This window comes from Lynx rufus, unplaced genomic scaffold (assembly GCF_022079265.1).
Source record: "Lynx rufus isolate CCGP_SWC_20201006 ecotype Redwood Valley unplaced genomic scaffold, mLynRuf1.p SCAF_8, whole genome shotgun sequence".
In the NCBI taxonomy this organism is placed as follows: domain Eukaryota; kingdom Metazoa; phylum Chordata; class Mammalia; order Carnivora; family Felidae; genus Lynx; species Lynx rufus.
The window spans coordinates 121,785,672-121,808,838 of NW_025814896.1; the positions used below are offsets into that span (position 1 = coordinate 121,785,672).

The window sequence follows — 23,167 nt, forward strand, 5'->3', positions numbered from 1 at the left end:
TATAAGCAGCCACGGAGAAAGGACAAAAACCAGAATGACAGCAGACTTCTCATAAACAATAGAAACCAAAAGCAAGAGAATTATATCTTTAGAGCATTCAGATAAAATAAGTTATCAACCTACAATGCAAACTGTCTTTAAAGAATGAGAATAAAATAAAGATATTTAAGCTACACTAAAATTGAATATTAAAGGCTGAATTTCAGGGAGAAAATGTCTTCACTATTACAGTAGAAAATGGAAGACAGGGAGGCCCTGGGCGTCTCAAGTCAGTTAAGCAACCGACTTTTGGTTTCAGCTCAGGTGAGGAACTCATGGTTTGTGAGTTCAAGTCCACATTGGGCTCTGCACTGACAGTGTGGAGGCTGCTTGGGATTCTCTCTCTCTCCCTTTCTCTCTACCCTTCCCCTGCTCGCTCTGTTTCTCTCTCAAAATAAATAAACTTAATAAATAAATAAATAAAATGGAAGACAGAATGGCAACCCTCCTCTATGGAGGAGTCCCTCCTGTATACAGCGGTCTCCCATATTGATTTTCCTACAGATGTGTCTGCTAAGTCTTGGATTCACCCAAACTAGACATCATTTTTTTTAATTAATATAATTATATAAGACAAACATTGAATGATTTCAGTCCCAAGAAACTGATGCTCCTCTTCGTTATTTTATTTCTATCCAAGATCCCACTGTTATATTTTCTACTAGGCTGGGTTAAGTGTCCTTCCTCTGTGCTTCCATAATAACCTGTGCATATCAGTATTATCACATTTGCCACATTGTAATGGAATTATCTATTTTATTTATTTTTTTTTTAATTTTTTTTTCAACGTTTTTTATTTATTTTTGGGACAGAGAGAGACAGAGCATGAACGGGGGAGGGGCAGAGAGAGAGGGAGACACAGAATCGGAAACAGGCTCCAGGCTCTGAGCCATCAGCCCAGAGCCTGACTCCCGGACCGCGAGATCGTGACCTGGCTGAAGTCGGACGCTTAACCGACTGCGCCACCCAGGCGCCCCTGGAATTATTTTAAATGGCTATCTTCTCTAAGTTATTTAAAGCAATTACAACTCAACGCATGATACTTTGATTGAATTAATTTGATATAGGAGTTGAACTGTGTCCCCCAGAAAAGATATATTCAAATCCTAAACTCTCATCTCTGTGAATGTGACCTTGTTTGGAAATAAGGTCTTTGTAGATGTAATCAAGTTAAAATGAGGTCATGATGGATTAGGGTGGGCTCTAATCCAGTGTCAGATGTTATAAGAGGGAAACTGGATGCAGACACAGAGGGAAGACCATATGACCATGGAGGCAGACATTAGAGTGTTAAGGCTGTATGTAAACCAACTAAAAAGATTGCCAGCACCCACCAGCAGCTAGAAAGGAGGCAAGGAAGGAGCCTCCCCTAGAGCCTTCATAGAGGGAATGGTCCTGCTGACATCTTGATTTTATAGTTCCAGCCTCCAGAACTATGAGAGAATAAATTTCTGTTGTTTTAAGCCACACAGTGTGTACCACTTTGTTACAAATGCCTTAGGAGACTAATATATAAGATAAATCTCAAATCTGAATTCCTCTCTGACTCTTTTCCCTGGCCTTCCAAATCTGGCCAACAAAATCTAAAATTCCTTTGTTTCATCACATCAGTCTCTTCATTTCAATTCCTTTTGCCACATCCTGAGGCCTTTATCAACAGAAGATAGATCCTTATAAAACTTCAACAATCTCCAGCTTCTTGTCCTATCTTATCTCCAATCTATCGTATACATCATATGCCAGATTAAAGTTTCCAGGATTTCATGCTGTCCTCAATGACTCCCCAATCTCTACATGATAAAATCCCAATTTTAAGCTGGTATTGAAGGCTTTTCACAAAATTGCTCCAACCTAGTTTCACAGACTTAACCAGTGACTGGTCATATACTCATTCACTTCACAGATAAGCAGACAGTTGCAAACTGTGTGATAAGTGAAAAAATACATGTATGCCAACTGGTGGGACAAAAGAGGGCCTGGACCAGACTGCCTAGTATAAGGAGGTGAACTGGAAATATTTCACAGAGGAAGTGTTAAAGTAGCATTTAACAAAGTCTTGGGAACAGTGTTTTCCTCAAAAAAAGAATGGGCACAGAGCAGAACACCAGAGAAAGGCACCATCAGTGGCAAAGAAGTATAGGAAGAGATCAAGAGCTTCAGGTAAACAAGCGCAATGCCCTACCCCCTTCCTTGGATCCTTCCCTACTATAAAGCAAAAGCCTTAAGCTGCTGGAAAGAGGCAAGTAATTCTTCCCACCCCCCTCCAGAACAACAAGCAAAGATATACTGCTTCTGGGAGAGAAAAGCAAAACCTGCCTGCCTATGGAGGAGGAATAAGAGGGGTACACCCAGGAGCAAGGCAAGGATCCACTGCTACTAGGATAAGGACAGAAGCAAAAACCCTCTGTCCCAGGAGGAGGGACAAGAAACAGCTTTCAGTCCAGAATCCTATACCTATACCAAGCAGAGATCTGCTACTATTGGCAGAGGGGCAGGAAACTATTACCCAAGAACAACCACACAAGATAGTTTGACTGCCACAGAGAAGGGGAAGGAACTCTAAGAACATGCTGCTCCTGAGGCCCAACCACATAGAACATGCCTAAAACTGAGGCAGGACAAGAAAACAGAAAAATTCCTCTGCTGCCACTATAAGCCTAGCAATAAGCAACAAGCAATAGCAGTGTACTTCTGGGGATGAAGCAAGAACACAGAGAGACTCACCCCACACCTCTCACACACACCTCTGTGATGCAGGCTTGCAGAGATAGCCAAAAAATGAAGAGGGAGCAGGAACACTTCAGAAAACCCTTCTGGCCTACCAGCCCCCACCCTAAGCACAAGGTAACAGCAGCTCACCACTAGAGGTATTTGAAGCCTAAGGTGCACTAAAGGTAACAATAGCAATAATACCTAAACCCAGCTCAACTTCTGACTAGATAAGCCCAATTCTCCACACTAATGGTTGACAGAAGAAAAAGCATATCCGTTTTCTAGACATACTCCGTCTATACTGGTCTACCTCTAATGCCTGGCATTCAATCAAAAATAACAAGACATGCAAAGAAAAAAAAAGGCAAGACACAATAACCTCAAATATCGAGCATTTAATAAAACATTACAAGATATTGGGGAGAGGGGCAAGACAAAATAACCCATTGTCAAGAGTGAAAGCAATCAACAGAACCAGATTGAGAAATGACCCCTCCCCCCTACCATGGGAACTATCAGATAAAGAATTTAAAATAACTATGATTAATATGTTAAAGCATCTAGTGGAAAGGTGAACATATATAAACAGATGGCAAATTTCAGGAGAAATTAAAACTATTTTTTAAAAATCAAATGGAAATGTTAAAAATAAAAATCACAACAGAGACCAAGGATTCCTCTGATGAGCTGATCAACAAATGAGGCACGGCTGAGGAAAGGCTCAGTGAACTTAAAGATAGGGTAGTAGAAAAAAAAAAAAAAAAAAGATGGGTTAGTAGACATTGTCCAACTGAAATACAACTAGGAAAAAAAATTTTTTTAACACAAAAAACAAAGAACTATGGAGCTATGAGACAATATCAAATGGTGTAACATACATATAAGGAGTCTCAGAAGGAAAAGAAAAACAAAGAATGGGGCATAAGAAATATTTCAAGTGATAATGGCCTCAAATTTTCCAAATAATGAAAGATGTCAAACCACAGATACAAGAATCTCAAAGAACCCTAAGTAGGATAAATAGAAAGAAAGGAAAATAAAGACAACATAACCTAGCTAATGAAAAGCAAAGAGAAAATCTTGAAAGTGCCCAAGAGAAAAGAAACATCACAAAAAGGAACAAAGAATTATGGATTCCTCATTGAAAAATGAAATTTAAAAAAAATCATAATTATGACAAAATTTATACCACTGTCTCCAGTTTTCAAATTCCAAGAGGTTCAATAATTTCTATTAACCATTACCTGCTCCTTTTACAAAATTCACTTTCTATGTAGGTTGTAGGCAGCATAAGCCATTTATTTGGAGTCATAAAGTGCCTTGAATTAGAAATTCTTGGAAACCTGGAATGCAGTTTGGCCTTCTCAACCTCTTTAAATTCTTTCATTGTACATATTTTGCCTGTAGGAAGATTAGTAACCTAAATCAGCACACTTAAATGCAACTCCCATTGCTTCTGGGTTATGAAATCACGTAACAATTAGGCACTAAGTACCAGTCTCACACTGAAGAAGAGTTCTTTTATCATCATCTTTGTCATATTGTGCCTTTTTCAAAGGATCACGAAATGGTGGAATGGTAACCTACAAGAAAAGCAAGTGTTTAAGGGCAGGATTGCGTCTTTTTCAGTGTATCCTAATCATCTGTGTATGACACCTAAGCCTGAAAAAATCAAGAATATAGTATCTACAAACTACTTCAGTTTATCCATTTACAAAGAGATGGGAGCACTCCAATACATCTCTTTGCAAGGCCCACCAGTCATGGTTAGCTCTTGTGTTAATGGTTTTTTCAGATTATTGTGGATATTCTTCTTAGACACTATACCCAAATTCAATAAGTTGTAGTTTCTTAAAAGTTATGACATGGAATGTGAAACTATGTCAATAAATTATTCAACCTCAGTTACATAAAAACCCATTGGTCTATCTTGAGCTTTGAATGGATCTTTTATCCATGTCATGGATTATTTGGAAGAAATTATATCACTGAGTTACGTGAGATCTTCCAAATTGTCAATACATTTCATTATGCTATAATCACAGTCATTAACATCATTATCAATCTCATCAGAAAATTCTAAGAGTAGCAGAAAGCTGTAACACTCATGATGCTGAATATTTTTCCAAAATTCAGTTTTTTGCTTGAAAGCTCACATTTTATCATTGGCAACAAACACTGTCAGTTATTTTTCTTGAAGTGACTTCATTACTTTTCCAAAAAATGTCTGCCAAATACCCAACACTTAATAACCACAATTTATAAATCATTCTTTAAAAAAAAATGTACCATGAAAAAAAAAATCAACCAGTATAGCTGACAATTCAAGCAATCATGCTGCATTTCAGTAGGCAGAAGTACTGTTTCCATATTTACCATATTTAAAAAGATGTGTACTTAGATGTGAGCAAGATTTAATAAAATTAATAATTTTTAGTGTTTGGTCAAGGACATCCTTAAGTGAAATTGCAATTTTTTAAATGTGAGTACATGGCAATGAAGAATAATGACTGGTATGATTTGGTGACACTGATTTAAGTTGTTCTAAGTACCAACAGCTTTACCCACCATTGCTTTTGCACAATCAGAGTCAATGTCAACACTATAAAAAAGGTAAATAATATTTGGCACTATTATGAAACAGTTGGCCTAATAGGTCCCTTAAAAGGGTTTCAGGGCTCTCAAAGATCTATGTACCTCACTCTGAGAACTGCTGTTATAACCTCAAAGTGTTCCACTTAAGAGGTCACCTATCAGGTTCATTTATAAAAGCAGAATGGCTGGGAATGCAAGCTGGTGCAGCCACTCTGGAAAACAGTATTGAGTTTCCTCAAAAAACGGAAAATAGAACTACCCTACTACCCAGCAATTGCACTACTAGGCATTTATCCAAGGGATACAGGTGTGCTGTTTCGAAGGGACACATGCACCTCCATGTTTATAGCAGCACTATCAACAATAGCCAAAGTATGGAAAGAGCCCAAATGTCCATCAATGGATGAATGGATAAAGATGTGGTGTGTATACACACAGACACAGACACACACACACAGACACACACACACACACACAATGGAGTATTACTCAGCAATCAAAAAGAATGAAATCTTGCTATTTGCAACTATGTGGATGGAACTGGAGGGTATTATGCTAAGTGAAATTAATCAGAGAAAGACAAAAATCATACGACTTCACTCATATGAGGACTTTAAGAGACAAAACAGATAAACATAAGGGAAGGGAAACAAAAATAATATCAAAACAGGGAGGGGGACAAAACAGAAGAGACTCATAAACATGGACAACAGAGGGTTACGGGAGGGGTTGTGGGAGGGGGGATGGGCTAAATGGGTAAGGGGCACTAAGGAATCTACTCCTGAAATCACTGTTGCACTATATACTAATTTGGATGTAAATTAAAAATTTTTTTTTTAATTTTTAAAATTAAAAAAATTTTTTAAATTAAAAAAAGAAAAAAAAGAATGGCAAAAGAACTTGAATTTTGATACCAAAAAGATATAGTTTCAAATCCCAATTCTGTCCCTTAACTAGTTATTATACTAGTTAGTAAACTAAGGCTCTAACTTTAAACTCTCAGTTTAACTCCTACCTATTAAAATAGGGACAATGGCACATGCACACACCCCAATTTGGCAAAAAACAAAAAACAAAAATCTGCTTTGCCTGCAAATGCCAACAGTTTAAAATGTCTATGACTCAGGTGCCTGGGTGGTTCAGTTGGTTAGATATTCGATTCTTGATTTGGCTCAGCTCAGGATCTCACGGTTTGTGAGTTCAAGCCCCACATCAGGATTTGCACTGACAGTGTGGAGCCCGCTTGGGTTTCTCTGTCTTCTCTCTTTCTGCCCCTCTCCCACTCACTCTCTCTCAAAAATAAACATTTAAAAAAATAAAATGGCAATGACTCAAGGATTTTAATTTTGTTTAATAATATCCACTATTAGCAGGCTGCCTGGGTGGCTCAGGTGGTTAAATGTCCTATTACAGCCCAGGTCATGATCTCGCAGTTCATGAGTTCAAGTCCCGCACCAGGCTCTGCACTGGTTATGAGAAGCCTGCTTGGGATTCTCTCTCTCTCTCTCTCTCTCTCTCTCTCTCTCTCTCTCTCTCTCTGCCCCTTCCCCACTTGTGCTTTCTCTCTCTCAAAATAAATAAACTTAAAAAAAAAAGAAAGAATATCCACTATTAGCAAAAGTGTGGGAAAATGGACTCTGGTAGGGGTATAAATTTATACAACTATTCTGGAGGATGATTTGGCAATATGAATCAAAATCATGCATAACCTTTAACTTAGCAATTCTACTTCTAGCAAGTTACCCTAAGGAAAAAATTAAACAGTTACAGGGAAGTTCATCATGTCATTTATAACAATACAAAACAATCTAAATGTTCAAAACAGGGAATATGTTTTTAAAAAATGGTGGTATAGCAAGATACCATATATGGTTAGAAACACCATGTATGTTCTGCTATTTACAGCTGTGTGATTGTGAAAAGTAACTTAACCAGTCTGTGTCTCACTTGCCTCATCTGCAAATTACTTCATGTGGGAGTAGTAAAGATGGGGGGAAAAAAAAGTCCTAACATTTGGTTAAGCCCTCAGTGTAAGTTAGCAGTTATTATTAATAGAATACTATGCAATGATTAAAATTATGTATTTACATTTATTGACAAAGAAAGAGCAAATCATAAAACTATTGAGAAAAAAAAGGTGAGCATCTGGGTGGTTCAGTCAGTTGAGCAACCAACTCTTAATTTCGGCTGGGGTCATGGGACTGAGTCCCGTGTCAGACTCCACACTGAACATACAGCATGCTTGAGATTGTCTCTCCCTCTGCCCCTCTCCCCTACTCATGCTATAGTTCTCTCTTGAAATTTTAATGTTTACTTATTTTTGAGAGAGAGACAGACAGACAAAGCATGAGTGGGGGAGGGGCAGAGAGAGAGGGAGACAGAATCTGAAGCAGGCTCCAGGCTCTGAGCTGCCAGCACAGAGCCTAACGCAGGGCTTGAACCCACTAACCTTGAAATGACCTGAGCCGAAGTTGGACGCTTAATGACTGAACCACCCAGTCGTCCCAATCTTTCTCTCTTTAAAACACACACACACACACACACACGCGCACACACACACACACACACAAACCTATTGAGGAAAAAAATGCAGGGTATGAACCTAATGTGTGTTACTCCATTTTTGTAAAATAAATCTATTTTACAAAGAAACCTTGGATATCCAAAATGATATACAGGGAAGTGTTAATGAGTTCATTCTGGGTAATGGAATTGTGAGTGGTTTTATTTAAGTATCAATTCTGTTCATTTATCATGAAAATGTATTACATTTGTAACAAACTTTTTAGAGTTTGAAAATTTTAAATGTTACCTATCATCCGAGTATTATATAATATTTTCAACTTTTACTGAAGTTTAATTTACTTTGGACTTTGTTGTTTTTTGATTTGTTTTTTTTTTTTTTTTAGTTTATTTATTTTGAAAGAGAGCATGAGTGAGTGGGTAAGGGGCAGAGAGAGAGGGAGAAAGAATCCCAAGCAGTTTCCGCACCGTCAGCACAGAGCTTGATGCAGGTTCAATCTCACCAACTGCGAGATCATGACCTGAGCCAAAGTCAAGAGTCACCAAGGCACCCCTGGACTTCGGGGTTTTTTCTTCCTAAGATATGGAGATGGGTAACAATTCTTAAGATGTTACTGTATTCTGGGGCACCTAGGTGGCTCAGTCAGTTGAGCCTCCAACTTCAGCTCAGGTCATGATCTCACAGGTCAGTTCATGGGTTTGAGCCCCGCATCAGGCTGGCTGCTGTTAGCACAGAGCCTGCTTTTGATCCTCTGTCCCCCTCTCTCTGCCCTTCCCCCACTCACGATCTCTCAAAAAAAAAAAAAAAAAGATGCTACTGCATTCCTGGGGAATCACTAAAGGACTACCCATACATTAGGGCTGCTCAAAAAAACCAACCACATAATATCAAAAATTAGAAGTCTATCGTACCTTCAGAAAATTCGGGTCCTCTTTGTTCATATAAAAAGGATCATACTCTTTCGGATCATAATGCTCTATAAATGCATTTCCCTACAGGAAGGAAATAAAACTACACATAACAAGAGGTACACAACTTTGAGCATAACAGGAGTCAAGAGTCAAACACACAATTCCATTCTTCTGCTTCAAAACGGCATTAATGACAAATACAAAATGGAAGGGAAGGCCAAATTTGAAGTTAAACTTAAGGTAGCCAAGTAATAAATATTATACTGATAGAAGGGATCTACTTAAAATTTGTTATAATTAATAATGAATGTTGGAACACTAACAGATTTGGGAAATTGTTTTTAAATGTTTAGTAGTCAACATCTCAGATCTCTTAGAAATGCCAAAACAGAAATATCTTATAGTTTTGTAAATAACTGTGTTCTAGAACTATACCTATTTATTGAACCTAGAGGCCAAATTTAATTGGTATACAAAAATATTACATGAGAAAAGCAAAGAATAATAACTCTAATATACACATTTAAATATTTAAATCCAGACCTAACCTTCTTCCCTCCATACTTTCCACATGTCCTAGATTTAGGAATAGTATATGCTCTAACAGAGTAGAGGTTATACATATATACAGTGGAAGAGATAAGCTATTTGAATGATTATAATCACCATTTTAAACCAACTGAAACAAGTATCAAATGACTTCTTAGTACCTTTTTATTTACATGTTTTAAAAAACCATCTAATTCTTCTTGTCTCCTTTTTTTAATATTCTTATGTGAACAAACTTTTTCTATAATTTTCTTCTGGAGAGGATCTGCCACGTGGTCAGTCCATCTTTTATATAACCTCTCTTTTCTTCTTGCATTTAAGAAGTCATGATGTTGTAAATACTTATCTAGTTCCTATTAAACAATGACAGAAAAGGCAATTATCCTAAAGTTATTTTGTACTAAAATTTAAACTTCATTTATATTCCTAAGAATAACTCACAAAGTCATTCACTGATTTATTTGGCTTCTACTGTGTGATACACACTACACTAGAAATGATGAATATATAGATTAATTAGACAACATGCCTACTCTCCCTAGAGAGATAGACTACAAGACAAATACACAAAATAGGAGGGACAATATAGCAACATGTATGTGTGTGTATATATAATATACACATATGTATACATATATACATATAGGTAATACATATAGATTGTCTGTAATACATATAGATATAAGCATGTATCTATAAAAGAACTAAAAACAAAGACTCAGATACGTATATACCAATGTTCGTAACAGCATTATTCACAATAGCCAAAAGATGAAAACAACCCAAGTGTCCATCAAAAGATGAATGTATAAACAAAATGTGGTATATACACAAAATGCAATATTATACAGCCATAAAATGGAATGAAGTTCTGACATAGGCTACAACATGGATGAATCTTGAAGACAATATGCTAAGTGAAATAAGCCAGACACAAAAGGACAAATACTGTAGGATTCCACTTATATGAAATTATCTAGAGTAAACAAATTCATAAAGACAGATGGTAAGCCAGAAGTTACCAGAGGGACCTCTGGGGAGGGAGGAATGGAAAGTCATTACTTAATGCATATACAGTTTTGGCTGGGGTGATGAAAAGTTTTAGAGATAAATAAATGGTGATGGTTTCACAACATCCATCTATTTGGAAATAAATAGTAATGATGATTGCACAACCTGTGAATAATTAATGTCACTGAATTGTACACTTAAAAATGGTTAAGGGGCATCGGGGTGGCTCAGTCAGTTAAGTGTCTGACTCTTGATTTTGGCTCAGGTCATAGATCTCAAGTTCATGAGATCAAGACCTGTGTCAGGCTCCACATTGGGTGTGGAGCCTGCTTAAGATTCTTTTTCCTTCTCCCTCTGCCCCTTCCCCTCAAGTGTGCACTCTCGCTCACTCTCTCTCTCTCATAAAAAAAAAAAAAAAGGTTTAAAATAGCTAATTTTATGTTATATATATTTTACCACAATGGAAAAAAGTGACTAATTTTTTTTTTTATTCATACAGTGGGACACATTTGGGATGGGCCTTAAAGGAGTTACCTAGGGGGCACCTGGGTGACTCAAGCAGTTGACCATCCAGCTTAGGCTCAGGTCATGATTTCACAGCTCATGAGATCGAGCCCCACATCAGGCTCTGTGCTGACAGCTCAGAGCCTGGAGCCTACTTCAGATTATGTGTCTCCCTCTCTCCCTCTCTGCCCTTCCCCAACTCGTGCTCACTTGCTCTCTCTCTCTCTCTCTCTCTCTCTCAAAATATAAGGAGTTATCTAGGAAGAGAAGGTATGAGAGAATGTGGAAGAAGAAAAATCTATTGGGAAAAAAAAAAGACAAGAGTAAACAGGCAGAAATGTAGCACAACCTGGATGAAATGGCAAGCAGCCTGTAAATAAAGAAAATGACTGATTTAGGCTATACACTAAACTTTTTTTATCCAAAACTTATCCACCTTTCATCTAGCAAATGAAATCATGTGATTACTACAATCAACCACATGAAATTCAAAATGAAAAAAAAAAATAAACCAAGAACCCTGAGAGCTTCTCTAACTTATACCCCTTCTTAGATTCAGGTCATAGCACACTTCAACCTTTTTTTTTTTTTTAAGTAGGCTTCATGCCCAGGGCAGAGCCTAATGCAGGGCTTGAACTCATGACCCTGAGATCAAGACCTGAGCTGAGATCAAGAGTCCGATGCTTAACCAATTGAACTACCCAGGAGCTCCACACTTTAATCATTCTTAACGAATAGCTCTTTTCCTGTTACCCACTCCAGTGCTCACCACACGTGGACATTCATCTTGTCTTATAATTAAGCCCATGCTGATACAGTTAAAGCCTTCTTCTACCTATGCATACCTGAGTAATAATTAGTCAGTGAGTCCCAATAACAGCTCTTAAAACTCGTAAGAATACACAGTGACTCCACAGAAGCCCCATTAGATGAAAGAACAAGTGACTAGGGGAAAACTCATAAAAGTATCTGTGAGGGGCATCTGGGTGGCTTAGTCGATTAAGAATCAGACTCTTGGTTTCAACTCAGGTCATGATCTCACAGTTCATGAGTTCAAGCCTTGCATCTTGTGCTCTAAGCACAGAGCCTGTGTGGGATCCTTTCTCTCTACCTCCCTCTGCCCCTCCCCTGCCCACACTCTCTCAAAATAAATAAATAAACTTAAAAAAAAGTACCTGTGAAAGAATCCCCACAAATAAAAAGATAGGAAGTCAATTAAAACAATCTCAGATTTCTCTTAAGGTTAATCCTAGGCACTAATGAGTGTTTTCAATTCTATTTTCCATCTAAAAGGGAAAAACAAAATTAATTTTTAATCATGACACATTCTGTAGCCAATTCTTACCTTAATTACATGATTTTCTCTATATAATATTGATTGAATAGCTGCATCAATATCTTCTTTAGCTAATGCCTATAATTACAGAATGAAATTTTGAAAATCAAATCTTAAAAAAAAATCAAATTATTAATACTATCTGGACTCACAGACATCTCCCTGGAAAGTTCTCCATAAATACAATTTTTCTACCTCAAATCATATCATCCAGTACTCTTAAAGAGCATTTGAATCTTTCTGCTATTTGCTATAGCTCATCCAAGGGCAAAAAATAACTCAAATCACAGACATTTTGAATTCCAGTATGGACAAATGACTTGCCCAGAGTCACATGGTAAGCAGAACTCATCTTTTTTTTCACATTTCATAAAACGCTTTCACCTTTTTGGGTTAAAACACAATCAGGCCTCTATTTGAATTCATTCAATCATTAGTGAATTCTACTTTAATTCATTTAGTCATTATAGCTATCAAATACTAATAATAAATTTGTTTATATACAAGTCATTTTTAGATTTTAAAGCAACACAATCTTTTGGAAATAGGCCATAACATTAATTTTTTCCATTTTTATAACAAATCTTCCACAATTAATATCCGCCAGAAATACAAGATGTTGTAATTAATGTCATTGAATTGTACACTTAAAAATGGTTAAAAATAGCGAACTTTGATACTATATTTATTTTACCACAATGGAAACATGATTAATTTTTTTTTTAATTGCCCAAAGTGACAGACATTTTGGGTGGGCCTTTAAAATCCATTCATAATTACACAAAAAATATTCTCAAATTAACTATCATTGGAAATAGCTGTTTTCAGTTCCACTACTCTTGTTTTCAAAACAGATGAGTAAAATCTGAAAATCCAAGAACCTAACTTCCCAAGGATGGTTAACACCCAAGTAAATTAAGAGTCATGGGAGTTAAGCAACAACTAGAAGCCTAGAAAATCCTGCCTGCAGACAAGAATTTAATCTCAAATGTATCTAACTCCAGATTTACTTTCTTTGTTCTTTCTGCCTCACAGGATTGCTATTCCTGGCAAATCTGTTGTTCTCAAAACCAAGATGGGTACTGAATTAATATTCTAGACAAAAATAGAAAAAACAACAATCTGAAGACACTGGAGACTGACCAAAAACAGGGAGAAACAAGAATGTAGTCAATAATTAGAAAAAGAGACTAACGGCAGTGGATAAATTTTCAGTTTTTATGGACTTTTGTCTAAGAGCAGGCCTCCATCAGAGCTAAAGGAGAGGGCTCAAACTCTGAAACATGAAGTTTTACAAAATTCAAGAATTAGAAGACAGAGTTCAGGGAAACCAGAGTAGCTGGAAAGTCAAAGGAGAAATACCTGAAAGGAGAAAGTCATAGAGCGGATGCCATAAATTTTACAAATTAATTGACCAAATCTCTGGCAGATCCTTGAACTGTGTATGTACAAGGCAGACTCCTTTGGAAAACAGTTCGGCACTTTCATAAAAAGTTAAATTCATTTACCATATGACCCAGTCCTTCTACAACTAGATACGTACCCAAGAGAAATGAAAGTGTATGTCCATAAAAAGACATGTGCATGATTGTTCCTAACAGCTTTATTTGTGACAGCCAAAAAATGCAAACAACCCAAATGTCCATCAGCAGGATGGATAAACTATACAGCATTTAGCAAATAAGTAAATAAAATACTGATACATGCCACAACACAGATGAATCGCAAAATAATTATGCTGAGTAAAAGCAGCCAGACAAAAAGCATACTGTAAGATTACATCTGCATAAAATTTTTTAAGGGCAAAATTAACCCAAGTGACAGCACATCAGTGATTGCCTTGGTTGGGGATAGGCAAAGGAAGGAGGGTAGGTACAGGAGGAGGAAATTTGGGGCATAACGAATACGTTCATTCTCTTAATTGTGGTGGTTTCACGCGTGGCTACATGTGTCAAAAATGTTCAAACTGTACACTTCAAATATACGCAGTTTATTGTGTACCAATTATACCTTAATAAAGCTGTTTAGAAAAAAAGAAATTACAATCGTTTTTCAAAATACAACATATATAAATTTAGGTGATGCAGTTTGCAAGAGTACTTCAGGAGAGTGGCGCCTGGGTGGTTCGGTCAGTTGAGCACCGAACTCTCAATTTCCGTTCAGGTCATGATCTCACAGTTCATGAGATGGCACCCCAAGTCCAGCTCAGTGCTGGCAGGACTCAGCCTGCTTGAGAGTCTCTCTCCCCTTCTGTGTCTGCCCCTCCCCCGCTCACGTGAGCTCTCTCTCCCTCAAAAATGGATAAACTTTTTATTTTTTTTAAGAGCGCTTCAGGAGAAACTTATTAACTTTGTTATACAGTAAAGGCCTATAATCAATTACCGATGATTCCGCCTTAAGAAACTAGAAAATGAAAATACAAAGTAGAATAAATGGAATAATAAAGGACAGAAATTAAATACAAAACAGAAAAACTGTTAAGCACAAGCCAGATCTCAATGCAACTGCCCAAATATAAACTTCAAAATGCCATACTACCGTTACCTCCATAAGATGAAGTGGCTGTGGTTCCAACCATTCTTTCGAGCTCTTGGGCTTATGAAGCTTGTCAGTTAGCATATCATCACTGTCTAAATTTGTCATTGTGGTCACAAATAACGGAGCCCCTAGAAAAACTAGAAGATTCACTTATTCATTAATGAGGCTTCAGTCCTATTTTCTCTGAATTAACAAGCCTTGGCCACTATGAACAGGTGTAGAACGGATTCTGAATTAGTAGCCACCCACACAGAGGCCTTCACCATAGTTTCTGATGATGTCTTCAGACCCAGCCTCTTCTAAGCAGGGGAGGTTCTCTCTGGACTGACCCGCGTCCCCCTGTAATTCCAGACTTCCCACGTCCTCCTACAGCCCGTCGGAGCCGGGGTGGCAATTACCAGCCGGGTCTCTAAGGGTCGCACTGCAGCACTTTCCTGACCGAGGGCCGCCAACCCGGAGAGTTGCAAGTTCCTGGCTACCGAAGCCCACACAAGCAGGGCTGCTTATAGAAAGGAGGGGTTTTCAGACCATCTCTGCGTGACCTCAAGCTCTAGGACGCCCAAAGCACTCCCCCCAACACATACACACACAAGGACTGTCATCTGAGGGGGAAGCTATCATTAAGGCTTGCGCCCGCTGTAGACCTACAGCAACCACGACCCCCATCCCTCCCCTCCCACCCTGTCCGCAAGATGCGTGCGTGCTCTGCCCGGCCCGGCAGGAGAGTTGCAGACCACGACAGCTACCCCAGCTCCTCCCTCCCCCAAGACTGACTGGGCCCTCGGCTCCCTGCAGCACGCGGGGGCCCGGCCCGACGGCCCACGGCCCAGCAGTCGTCGGCTGCGGAGAGAGAGTGAGCCCGCCCGAGCCTGCGGCCCTCTCAGCTCGGGCCCGTCGCCTCGGAATGGCAGAACGTTCGCGTCTAGCGTCTCCCGACGCACCCCCAGCGGACCCTGTGCCGCGACAGACGACGACGAGTCAGAATTCTGCGGGGCTCAGGGCCTGGAGAGCGGCCCCGGAACTCCTGAGCCGCAACCAACTGCGCTCCTCAAGACCAGTCCCGCGGGTTTGTAACCTGGACACCTGTGGTGCCCGCACTAGTGGGCGGGTCGTGGTTAGAGAGCCAAACCGAAGCCCTTCTCGGTGACGGGCAGGCATCGCAGCCAATAGCGAGGCACATCGCCTTCCCGCCCCGCCCTCCCCCGCGACCGTTGACGGGACGGCTTTCCCTGAGTGCTTGGTTCCTTCTGCCTCCGCCAGGCTCACCGTGCTCCCCTGAGCCGTCTGGGCGTCCCCCGGCCAACCGGACTAGACAGTGGTCCTCCTGCCTGGCCTCCAGTCCCACTTCAGGAAACACCCCAGGGATGACCGAGAAGGGGCGCTGCCCTCAGAATTATCCCTTATAAGGACGAGTGTTTGTGGAGGTTTCCCTTATGAAGACGGGAAATGTCGCTTTAAATGCGTTAAAGGTTTATTCAGTCCCCTGTATCAGAGCCTATAGTTGGCGCTGATGCTGGTCTGCGAGCGGTAAGAGAATGTGAGGACTCAGGATCAGCTGACCTCATTCAGCCTTGCTTAGATCATTGGCTGTGCATCCCGCAGGTGTTTTTCGCTTTGGGGTTTATTTTTATTTTTATTTTTTTATACTTTTTTTTTCAATATATGAAATTTATTGTCAAATTGGTTTCCATACAACACCCAGTGCTCATCCCAAAAGGTGCCCTCCTCAATACCCATCACCCAGCCTCCCCTCCCTCCCACCCCCCCCCACCCCCCCCCACCCCCGTCAACCCTCAGTTTGTTCTCAGTTTGTAAGAGTCACTTATGCTTTGGCTCTCTCCCACTCTAACCTCTTTTTTTTTTTTTCCCTTCCCCTCCCCCATGGGTTCCTGTTAAGTTTCTCAGGACCCACGTAAGAGTGAACACATATGGTATCTGTCTTTCTCTGTATGGCTTATTTCACTTAGCATCACACTCTCCAGTTCCATCCACGTTGCTACAAAGGGCCATATTTCGTTCTTTCTCATTGCCATGTAGTACTCCATTGTGTATATAAACCACAATTTCTTTATCCATTCATCAGTTGATGGACATTTAGGCTCTTTCCATAATTTGGCTATTGTTGAGAGTGCTGCTCTAAACATTGGGGTACAAGTGCCCCTATGCACCAGTACTCCTGTATCCCTTGGGTAAATTCCTAGCAGTGCTATTGCTGGGTCATAGGGTAGGTCTATTTTTAATTTTTTGAGGAACCTCCACACTGTTTTCCAGAGTGGCTGCACCAATTTGCATTCCCACCAACAGTGCAAGAGGGTTCCCGTTTCTCCACATCCTCTCCAGCATCTATAGTCTCCTGATTTGTTCATTTTGGCCACTCTGACTGGCGTGAGGTGATATCTGAGTGTGGTTTTGATTTGTATTTCCCTGATAAGGAGCGATGTTGAGCATCTTTTCATGTGCCTGTTGGCCATCTGGATGTCTTCTTTAGAGAAGTGTCTATTCATGCTTTCTGCCCATTTCTTCACTGGGTTATTTGTTTTTCTGGTGTGGAGTTTGGTGAGCTCTTTATAGATTTTGGATACTAGCCCTTTGTCCGATATGTCATTTGCAAATATCTTTTCCCATTCCGTTGGTTGCCTTTTAGTTTTGTTGGTTGTTTCCTTTGCTGTGCAGAAGCTTTTTATCTTCATAAGGTCCCAGTAATTCATTTTTGCTTTCAATTCCCTTGCCTTTGGGGATGTGTCAACTAAGAGATTGTTACGGCTGAGGTCAGAGAGGTCTTTTCCTGCTTTCTCCTCTAGGGTTTTGATGGTTTCCTGTCTCACATTCAGGTCCTTTATCCATTTTGAGTTTATTTTTGTGAATGGTGTGAGAAAGTGGTCTAGTTTCAACCTTCTGCATGTTGCTGTCCAGTTCTCCCAGCACCATTTGTTAAAGAGACTGTCTTTTTTCCATTGGATGTTCTTTCCTGCTTTGTCAAAGATTAGTTGGCCATACATTTGTGGGTCTAGTTCTGGGGTTTCTATTCTATTCCATTGGTCTATGTGTCTGTTTTTGTGCCACGCTTTGGGGTTTATAGTCTCAGGTGATTCCGATGTGAACCACTGACATAACTAGAAAATTATGAGCAGTGATTTTCTAAGCTCACTTAATAACCTGCTTTGTGAACTGTGATTTTCTATTATTCTATTTTCCTCTTTGGATATTAGGTAACGGACCACAGTTTTCACGCTGAGACCTGTCCAAAGGGTCTTAGGGAGGTTTGTATTCTCATAGGGTGAATCGTATCAACTGCGGTTCCCTTTTTCAGGGCTGAGGGAGCATGAGCCATTTGCAGAACTTACTGTTAGATACCCTCCTGGGAACAAAGCATGTGGACAGTGCGGCCCTCATCAAACTCCAGGAGCGAAGCTTGAGTGTAGCATCACCAGGATTTAGTGTAAGAAAAAGCCAGTTTCGGCATAAGCATTACAAACTCTTTCTGTAAAGAGCCATAGTAAACATTTTCGGTTTCTGGGCTATATGGCCCATGTCACAAGTACACTACTATGCAGTTTTAATGGGGAAACAAGCAAGGACAGTACATTAAAAAATGGGTGTGACTGTGTTCCAATAAATCTTTATGAACACTGAAATTTGAATTTCATGTAATTTTTACATATCACAAAACATACTATTTGTTTTTTCCAATGACTTAATAATAGAAAAAAACATTCTTAGCTTCCAGGCCTACAAAAACAGGTAGTGGGCCAAATTTGGCCAGCCTGCCATAGTTTGCCCACTCCTAGTCTAACTTCTGCAGGTAATGCCCAGTGATGTCCGAACTCTTGTGAATGGATTCGCCAAGAACCCTTTGCAAACCAGAAGAGAAGGACTGTATTTCAAGGAAAAGGACTACAAATGTGTCCGGGCAGATGACTATTCTCTTTATGCTAAGAATGTGAGTGTTCAAGATTTGAAGATGGCTAGGTAAAAAACCTTAAGAATTTGACTCCAATTTGCTCTGTCCCTACTGATCCCATTTATAAAACAAACTGAGCCCATTACTGCAGTGGCAATGTCTGAGACAGCAGTCTAATGCCAGAAAGGCGTAAGTAAAAGAAAGTATGAACAGAGAGCCTAGCTGAGAAATACTCATTCCAGAATCTGTCAACTGAACCTTGCCTAAAGTATCTCCTTTCACTACTCCATACTCTACATCCTCTTTCTTAAAAAAAGAAAAGAAAAAAGAAAAAGTCAGCATTCATGTGCTTAAAACCTCTCTTGGCTCTCTGTTGCCTGTAAGGAAACAAGGAGATGAAATTCACATTTATTGGATGCCCTATATTATGGCATAAGCATACTTCATCCGTATTATAAAGTAAGTAGCCTCATTTTTCAGGTGACGAAACTGTGATTTAACGAGGTTAAATAATTCTTCCTTAGTCATGCAGCAAAAAAATGGAGGTGCCGGGATTCAAGCCCAAAGCTGTCCAATTCCAAAATGTATAACCTTTTCATTATATCATTTGTTCTCATTGAGATAGGGGTAGATTACAATCAGCTGGGGAACTTTCTCAAAACACACATGCTGTTATTACAAGTCTGAAATTTTTTGAGAAAAGACAACTAAATTAGTGGAAAAGAGTGAAGAGTCCAAAAACAGATATTTATCAGCGTTATGGAAGTAAAGAAATGGCAAGAAATGTGGCTGAAGTGCAACTGCTAGTCCTGTGACAAGAACCAGAAGAAGGGCATTCTGTTTTACTCTTATCCAGGAAAACACTGGTGTGGTTGTTGTGAAGACCCATCTGTATCTTCTGGTGGCAACTTACACTGAAGGCATGTATCCTAGTGTTTGTGTGGAAGCCACAGAGAAACTGGGTAAGTTTGTCTCCCTATGCCTGTCTTTGTTCCCTATGGTAGTGAGGCCTTCTGACTGCCAATAACTGAGAACCAATTCACACCACCAAGGGCAGAAAGGAGGAATTTATTGGAAGAGTACTGGAGTTAGTGCAGCTGAGCCACAGGGAAAATGGACTCCAGGGACAGAAATACTGCTAGAATGCTTCTCTAGTCTCTTTTTTTCTCTTTCTTTCTTTCTTTCTTTTTTTTTAGATAGAGAGCATGAAAGTGAGTACAAGCAGGGGAGGGGGTAGAGGAAAAAAAGGGGGAGAGAGAGAAGGAGAATATTATGTAGGCTCCAAGCTCAGTGCGGAGCCCAATGTGGGGCTCAATCCCACGGCCCTGGGATCATGACCAAGCCAAAATCAAGAGTCAGATGCTCAACAGACTGAGCCACCTAGGCACCCCTCTAGTCTGTTTCTAAGGGCATCAGCTTTGTTCTGTCCTATTGCAAAGCCTTTCCTGGCTGGTATCATGGCCAAGGCTCACATACTGCCTCTTAATTTCTTTTAGGACACTGATTTGACAAGTCTTGGGTCATATGGTTTACCCCTATATCAGTCAGCTTTTGGGGGGTTAGGGGTGAGGAAGGCAGCAGGGTAAAAAACAAAACGAAACAAAACAAAACAGAAATGTTAACTGCTGGGGGCCACCCTATGTAAAGGAGCCTTTTACAGAAAAATTACTGAGCCAGGCAGCTACCTTATTGATGTCTACTGCATTCCCCTTCTGTGTCTTTATGTTTTTGAATGAAGATCTAATATAGGACTAACTGGGAAATTATACCTATGAGAGTTGAGCTTAATGAATGATAAATTATATTTGTGTTCAGATTTTTAAATGTAAACCTAAATTCCTAAAAAAAATTGGGGGGGGGGGTGTTACTTGAACACTCCTTTAAGATAGTAGAATCCTCTACTTCTACTAGTGAGGAAAGCAGCCATTCTTTCATTCTTTCAACACATATTCAGTGATGATCTACCATGTGTGTTCTTCTATCCAAATAAACAAGGATATCAAAGCTGCAAGCAGACATAGTCTCTACCTCCCAGGCCTCTATACATGCTGTCTAAAAATAAGTGTCCCTTTCTGCCCTGCCCCTTCACATTCAGTTGTCAAATTCCTAATCATCAATGGAGACACAAGTCAGTTCTTGGGCTATGCACTATGCATATTCCCGGTATGCTATGCATTTTATGCATACCTTTACTATCATTGCCATTAGAGATCTTTGTTTACCTAGATTGTGAGCCCCTAGAAGATAAGAATTGTGTCTTAATCTCCTATCTCCAGTACCTAAAACAGCCTCTAGTGTTGAGTAGGTAATTAATACATGTTTGATGAACAAATAAATGAATAGCCTCTGCCTAGCAGAATCAGGGAAGGCTGCAGAGAAATGAATCTCAAAAAACTGAGAAATTAAGTACCATCACAGAAACACACACACACACACACAAATGTATGTATGCACAGAACTTCCCAGTTGTTATAAATAGTTTCCTGTCATGGAGTGTCATAAACCATGCTACACAGCTGGCAATGAGGTATTCTAAGAGTAAATAGGACTGAACCTGAAGAAGACACAGAAGGAGTGACCTCCAACATGGGAGGAACAGGCAATTACAACCACCAAGGTCCTTTTCTGGGCAGGTGTCAAAATTTGAGGGAAGTTCAGTTTCAGTAGACTAGGGCTGGAGCAGGAAGACAGAACAGAGACATGTAGATTTGGGTTAATTATATAATTAAAGGTATCCAGAAGATGAGGCTAGGGAAAGGGGGAATTAGGCTGTCAAGAGGCCAGATTCTATCCTATCAACTGGGGCCCAGGGCTAATTCCCCAGGTCTCCCGTGGAGACCAGGGAAGTTGCCTCAGCCCTGTAAAGTAGATTCTGTGGCTGGCAGTAAAGGTTGAGGTTCTTGTTTACAACCACAAAATACTCCAAAGAATCTATACTAGTTAGAAGGAGATAGCTGACATCATGCTACTAAAATCCTACTGCTCAAGGCATTTGGGTGACTCAGTCAGTTAAGCGACTGACTTTGGCTCAGGTCATATCTCACAGTTCATGAGTTTGAGCCCTGCATCGGGCTCTGTGCTGATAGCTCAGAACCTGGAGCCTGCTTCAGATCCTGTGTCTGCCTCTCTTTCTCTGCTCCTCCCCTCCTTGCTCTCTCTCTCTCTCTTTCTCTCTCTCTCTCTCTCAAAAAAAAAATAAATAAAAATCCTCCTGCTCTAGGAAGGGATGGGCTATCTTGGAAGTGGTTGGATTCTCATGAAGGATGATTGAGGCCTGACACCTACTCAGGAGCCAGTTACTTATCTCATTACTTCTGTTTCCTTCCCTTGTTTTTCTTTTAATTATATTTTTCACTATCAAAAAATTATATCAAAATTATACACGATAATTACAGAAAATTTGGGAAATAAAGAATTATAACTATTTTTAAATGTTTTATTATGAAAGATTCTAGGAAACATATATATCTTTGAGAGCAGCGATGGGTTAACTATCCAGTCATCCTTGTATGTCCAGCATTTGGCACATGGTAGTCACTCCCAATGTCTGTGGAATAAATAAATTAATGAATCATATTGTGGTGAGAATTTGCTGCTCACAAGTAATAACCATGTTCTGGTTTCTTTCAGGAGAATATCTAAGAAGAAAAGGAAATTAAGTCATCAAAGGACCATGAAAAACAGCTTTTGTTATTATAGGAAATCAATTCTAAAGAAAAAGTAATGCCTTATTTTGTGATTGAAAAACACTAGGAAGAAGGTACCAAAAAGGAAGAATGAGTTAAGGGAGCGATGTTTCTTATTTCAAGAGATCCTCTTCTTTAATTAGAATTCTTTGATAAGCTTTACCTGTTTGTTTGATTTTTTTAAGCGTTGGTCATTGGTATGAATGTGAGGACATTGATAGCTGCACGGGCATATCTGTTGAGAGACTCCTCCATGAGTCTCTTGGACTCCCACATCCTGCTGAGTATGTCAAGAGTGCAAGGCCCTAACCACTCTTCACCCAGGGCATTTCTCAGGGTTATGTTCCAGGAAGCAACCCCGAAAAATGAAGTAATGTCTCCCTTCAGAGCAAAGAGCGAGCTTTCTTACTGCTTGCTATAAAAAAAGGTAAGTTCCCTGAACTCAGTGTTGTTGCCCTATAATGCTGCTCACCACATGTGTGACAGCCATCTGGTCCACATCACCCCTGTAGGATTTGGGGAGAAGGGCAACACAAAGGCCACCCTTTGGGCCGTAGTCAAAGTGTTTGATGGGCATTCCATACTCCCCACCATCTGCAGGCATCTGATTTTGTTGAACATTGGAAATGGCCTTTCAAAAATCAACTCAAGGGCGCATGGGTGGCTCAGTTGGTTAAGCGTCTAACTTTGGCTCAGGTCATGATCCCATGGTTCTTGGGTTCAAGCCCCACGTGGGGCTCTGTGCTGACAGCTTGGAGCCTGGAGACTGCTTTAGATTCTGTGTCTCCCTCTCTCTCTGACCGTCCCCTGCTCACACTCTGTCCTCTCTCTCAAAAATAAATTAACACTTAAAAAAATCAA

The 23,167-nt window shown here is 39.8% G+C and overlaps 2 protein-coding genes across 2 annotated transcripts in view; one reads left to right on the top strand and one right to left on the bottom strand.

Annotated features, from left to right (window-relative positions):
* Positions 1-15,339, bottom strand: part of FAM228B (family with sequence similarity 228 member B) — a 23,429-nt gene extending 8,090 nt beyond the window's left edge. Inside the window, 6 exon segments of the mRNA XM_047069792.1 lie at positions 3,996-4,152; positions 4,247-4,334; positions 8,782-8,862; positions 9,492-9,683; positions 12,191-12,259; positions 14,726-15,339. Coding sequence (XP_046925748.1) covers positions 3,996-4,152; positions 4,247-4,334; positions 8,782-8,862; positions 9,492-9,683; positions 12,191-12,259; positions 14,726-14,824 — 686 coding nt within the window. The 5' untranslated portion in view covers positions 14,825-15,339.
* A 2,702-nt stretch (positions 15,340-18,041) lies between these two features.
* PFN4 (profilin family member 4) lies at positions 18,042-22,279 on the top strand. Its single transcript, XM_047068139.1, has 4 exons — positions 18,042-18,158; positions 18,522-18,659; positions 19,477-19,582; positions 22,251-22,279. The coding sequence occupies exons 1-4, from the start codon at positions 18,042-18,044 to the stop codon at positions 22,277-22,279; spliced, it is 390 nt and encodes a 129-aa protein (XP_046924095.1).
* Positions 22,280-23,167: the final 888 nt, after the last annotated feature.